The 5,620-nt window shown below is 43.2% G+C and overlaps 1 protein-coding gene across 1 annotated transcript; it reads right to left on the bottom strand.

The window, feature by feature from the left end:
- Window positions 1-3,627: 3,627 nt before the first annotated feature.
- LOC139341465 (dickkopf-related protein 1-like) lies at window positions 3,628-5,255 on the bottom strand. Its single transcript, XM_070978009.1, has 4 exons — window positions 4,916-5,255; window positions 4,650-4,794; window positions 4,328-4,462; window positions 3,628-4,209 (listed from the first exon to the last, which is right to left on the bottom strand). Exons 1-4 carry the CDS (start codon window positions 5,129-5,131, stop codon window positions 3,944-3,946), a joined length of 762 nt encoding a protein of 253 aa, XP_070834110.1. The 5' UTR covers window positions 5,132-5,255; the 3' UTR covers window positions 3,628-3,943.
- Window positions 5,256-5,620: the final 365 nt, after the last annotated feature.

Consider the following 5,620-nt stretch of genomic DNA (forward strand, 5'->3'; position numbering starts at 1 on the left):
AATCACAAATCGCCATTTTAGACTTGTGTCATGTAGCCAGATATAGGCTACATGTGTCCAGCCTTTATGCTAAGTTAAGATAAACACTGATTCCAGCTCCATGGCACACAGATTTGATTAATATAGGAAAAAGCTCATGACCTGAAATTGGGCTTAAAGACAAGGAGATAGACAGAGAGAGAAAGTCAAAGAGAGGTGAAATACAATATACAAATAGTTTGGAGTCGTGTGAGAACAATTGTCACTGGTGATTTACCAGGAAGGTAACATGAGACCCAATCAGAGTACAATACGTCATCACCGCTCTGTGAAAACCCTTGTTTCCCCTGTTGTGTTGACATCACTCAGAAGTTAAATCAGTGGAGCAAACCTGTTCTCCACCTGCACTCACACACTCAGCGCATTGTGCTGAATGAGTTGTCCTTTGTTTAATTGTTATTTCCCAAGGACAGGGAGATTTCCCCTTATTGCTCAATCAGGCAGATCGTCATCCCACAAAGATGAATAGTGAGCATTGTGCTTCTTTTCTATGAAGTGATCAGCGCCAGCACCCAGAAGTTTGACACCTCCCTGTGAAATTTTGTTTACATAAGAGCTTGGTTTTGATCTGAATGCTCATTCCAGAAGTATGCCATCCTTTCATCTGACAAAATAACATGCATTGCCTCTGTGTACACTGCCTCATTTCTTTACCCTTTCATCTCTGATGTCTGTCAAGGGTATTTGGCAGCGATGCTAGAATAACAATGGCAGATATGCCAGGTACTCAAGCAGAGAAAAGCTTGATTGTAAATCTTAGATTGTGAGGGGAGATATCAGATTTTAATACAGTAGTATAAACAAATAAGTTCTGGGTTTTATAGCCCATTAAGTCATATCATAATAAACTGTGCTCGATGAATATCAATCCCGCAAGATCACAGTGTGGCTTGTTTGTGTGTTTGTTAAGTTTGCGTTCTGAATATAAAGTACACAAAAAATACACAGCTGAATGGAAACTGACAGACTTTACATGTGTTGATCAGTATTTTCCCAGATCGCAGCATGCAGGCGTGTTGCTAAGATTAAGGTTTGCTGTAGTTACATGTTTCCAGTTTTTCGAAGTGTACAGTAGCGTGAAAACGCATGTCAGTGGAAATGCTGATTCATTCTTGTGGTATGACAACACCAAATGTTGTTGGTTTGGATGCCTTTGCGTGGGCGAGTACGCTTTTACTCCAACCCTCTCACACCCCAAGATTTGCCCCTGTAAGGGTGTGTGTGTGTGTGTGTGTGTGTGTGTGTGTGTGTGTGTGTGTGTGTTTGTATATATGTGTAATAGCAGCGAGTTGGCATGTGGAGACATGATTGTGTGTGTGTCTGTTGTGGATGCTGTTGTTGTTGCTGTTGTTACTCAGGAGTCCACTAAACCTACCGTAGCTGAGTCTGTGACACACACACACACACACACACACACACACACACACACACACACACACACACACACACACACACACACACACACACACACACACACTGGCCTTCCTGGAGTTGGGGCACATGCCTGTGGCCTGTGTTAGTCTGTGGTTGGAGTAATGATGACAGGCTCACACACAGATTCCAGGACCCCCACAAACATGACTTGGCTGAGCCTGCATGGTATATTGTACTGCTGACAATGCTCCCATTACTCTTAATTACTCTGAAGAATGGACACAAAATTGTTTAAACGGAGTATGTCTCTCTGTATGTCTGCTTGCCTCCTTGTCAATCCATCTGTCCTCAACAGTGGTGGAAGTTTTCAGGATCCTTTACTCAAGTAAAATTAGCAATACCACAATGTAAAAATACTCTGTTAAAGGTAAAAGTCCTTCATTCAAAATGTAAGTAAAGTATTAGACTATTATTCCAAGTATTGATTATGCAGGCAGAATGGCTCCTGATAGTGTGATATTTTCATATATTATACTAGTGTTTTATTAATACTGATACTTTAGCAAAATTAAATCGATAACTTTTACTATCATATGTACTATTGGGTAGTTTAATATGCTGTTAAATATTGCATTTTTATTTTCTAGCCTATTTTATATAGCTTTTAAAAATCTTAAAGCAATCTTAACAGCAGCTGTCCGATAAATGTAAAAAGTACAGTGTTTCCCTGTTAAGTAGGATAGAATAGAAATACTATACGTTAAGTACAAGTACCACCGAATTATACTTAAGTACAGCACTTGAGTAAATAACCGTAGAGACTTTTCACCACTGATCTTCTATGGGAGTCAGAGTACGCCTCACCTTGTCTTCCTTCAACAAACTGCAAATTAATGTCTATGGATGTAAACAGATGAAGAGGTTATCTGGCTCGGTCAGATATCAAGAGTGTCTTGTGCTCCTTTTGATCTGACACGAGAATCAAGCAGAAAGTACAGTAATTTCCACGGGATCTTCTAATCTAAACAGGTCTAATTACAGGCACCAAGGTGTATTTGGGTGGATTCATAGCCTACACATTAGAGCGCATCCATTACACAACAGCCAGGAAATGGGGTGTGCTGTGCAGTTGGACAGAACTGAAATCCCTTTTGGTTTTGTTTTGTTTTTTTTGTTTGTTTTTGGGTTGCATCACGAAAACTGAGAAGTGCTGCGGTGCACCTCATTTCATAAATCCTTGTGTAGATTGAGTAAGATGAAGTAATTAGAGGCTTTAGTTTGCATAGCTAGCTATCTGCTGTGCTGCACATGAAGGCAGGGAAGTTATAATTAGAAACTAGCCAGCAACACCAAAGGGTTAGGTGGCAAACCCTCGCCAGGACACACATACTTTGTTATTACCTCTTTGCAGTTATCATTTGATATGGCAGCATCCTGTCCTGCTTTTAATGTTCGTCTGATGACACAGCCCTGGTGGACCATCCTCTAGCAGGATGTGGCCTGTTGAGGCTCCAGTAAAGGCTCATTACAGTTGTATGTTTGTTGTAAGTATGCTTTTCTGTGAGTGTGGGCCTGCACATTTTTCAGCAATTGTGTGTAATGAGTTTGAGAAGCATATCTGGGCCAAACATTTAAACCATCCACTCAGCCCCAACCACTGATTTGTGAGGAGTGGGCTAGGAGTTAAACACCACTGGATGATTGCTCAAATGACTCTTGCTTTCCAGAAGGGGATAGTTGTTACTTAGCCAGAAACGTTTCCCACCCGGACCAACCGTTAAATGAATATTTGGCCTAAATGGTTTAGAAGCTAACTGTTGCTGGAGAGTTCACCGTCAACACATCTCGAGTGAAACCTCACAGGAATGATGTCGCCAAAAACGACATTTCTTTCATTTTTTTGGTGACACAGAAACAGTGTTGCCAAAAATGAGGGGCAGAAAGAAGGAATGAGGTTATCACATGACGTTTAATAAAACAAATATATTCAGATTTTCTATATATAACATTTTCTTATAAAACAATATATATAACACATTTACAATGCATGCAGCACCATGTCTTTATAATACTGGTGTTGACAGAATTCAATAGCTCAATTAAGTGCCACCTCCAGTATAATATTTACAATACAGTAATTTACTGCAATAACTGAGGCTTGAAGTTCCATAAAAAGAGAAACAAAACAGCTCTGCCATTACCGACGACATGAATCGATCTTCCCAAGACTTCTGAAATGTCACTTCCTAACTTCCGACTCCTCATCTCTCGATGAGGAATTGGATCGGTCCGTCTTGCTCTGTTGCATCCCTCTGGGTGTATCACTTTTCCAGGAATCATGTCTATCCTTCCGGGTGCTGTTTGTGTCAGCAGCTTTGGCAGGAAAGAATGTCTTAGGTGTTGGGTGTCTGAGTGTGTGTGTCAGCATCTTGAGTGTTGTTTGTCAGTGTCTGTGACTGATTTGTTGGTTTGCTGGGTGTGTGTCTTGCGCGTGTGTCTTTCCGTCTCTGTGTGTGTTCATGCGTTTGTGTCAGCGTCTCTGACAGGTGTGTAGGTTCCGGGCTGCAGTCCTGCTGACACCGTGGTCTCGGTCTCCTTTCTCTGGTCGGCAGGTCATGCCGTCGCCACAGTCGCAGCGCTGGAACAGCTCCAAGCCGTGGGTGCCTTTCCTGCGGTGGCGCGTGCACACCTGGCCCTCCGTCAGCACAGGCTTACAGATTCGAGACCAGAAGTGTCTGGCGCAGCAAAGACCCTCAGAGCAGTCTGCAGATCTCAGGCAAGTATCCCCCTCCTGGCCTGCACACACAGGGAAGAGAAAGATGAAAATTTGTTACATAGACCACACCTCACTGGAGACTTCTTATGTTGTTACTTGAACTGATAAAGATTGATGATGCTTAGAAAAGACTCTCACCTTTGACAGCAGGAGGCTGATGGCCGTGGGCACTGGGAGGCTTCTTGGCGTGATGCTCCATGGTGTTGTTGTGTTTGTGCCAGCCAGTGATGATGGATGCATCTGTGCCATCTATGTCATTTGCCTGGCAAACACCTAGAAAGGTCAAAAGAAAGACATTTATTGAGAGCCTGCATTTACCACAGTAGTCACTCATCTCTTGTGCGGATAAGAATGAATGCGTAAGCATGCAGACATATAATAGATAAATCAGAATATCATCAACAATTTGATCAGCCATGAATGTAAGTGTATATATTTCTGAAGGGATGCCTCTACTCACCATTGCTGCACCGATTTCCTGCACAGCACATGGAGTCCCGTGCGCAACGCTTCCGGCTTTTACGGCAGGGCAGGCAGACGCCTCGGGCGTCATTGCAGAACTCATCGCCTCCGCAGTCTTCATCATCCGTACAAACACCTGGCTGCTGTAGTTTGATAAAAACAAGAGCAGCGTGTCATTGAAGTACTGAGATATTACTTATGAAACTTACATAACTGCAACTTCTGCGGTGGCGCACAGAATTGACTTTTACGCACGGAAATTACCTGCAAGGTGTCTGCGGGTAATTTGTGTCCCATGCTACCGGAGGGAGAGGTGCGCGGACTCGGACTGACAGTGTCCGCGCCTTTACTTCCCGACGCACCGGGCAAGTTTTTGATAGCGTTGGAGTTCATCAGGACAGTCCCCGTGTAAACGTCCCCAAGGTATCCAAACAGCGTGAGATACACAGCCAAGACGCGATGCGCAGACGGTATCTGCATGATTCTTCCCTTAAACTCTGCTGCGCTGCAATCACACGGAAAAAAATCCCTTCTGTTTGTCTGCAAAAACTGAGTGACAAAGTCCAAAGCGGCCTTGAATCCTGAATCCAAAAGTTTCCAGAGAGTTTCGGCACGATGCTTTCGAAGCCTCCTGACTCACAGTGCTGGGATGATCTCTTTATACATATGGACCTGTTTGTCTTCCCGCCCCTCGCTGTGCACAACAAAGGCGGAGGGGTGGAATTTCAAAGAGAGCCCCACTGTACGGAAATGGCCATCTATTCTCCCTGCACAGGACTGCGTTTCACAATGTTTGTGTAATGATAATGACCTGCAAAGTCTGTCTGAATGTCCGTCACTCAGTGACGCACACTGAGAGTAAAGTACACATACAGTCTGGACTTACTGAGTCTAGCATGTATAAAATCACATTTTTACTAGAAAATAGTGAATACGTTATTTATGTTCCTTTTATGCATTTATTAATGC

The sequence above is a fragment of the Chaetodon trifascialis genome, chromosome 13, assembly GCF_039877785.1.
Source record: "Chaetodon trifascialis isolate fChaTrf1 chromosome 13, fChaTrf1.hap1, whole genome shotgun sequence".
NCBI classification, from domain to species: Eukaryota; Metazoa; Chordata; class Actinopteri; order Chaetodontiformes; family Chaetodontidae; genus Chaetodon; species Chaetodon trifascialis.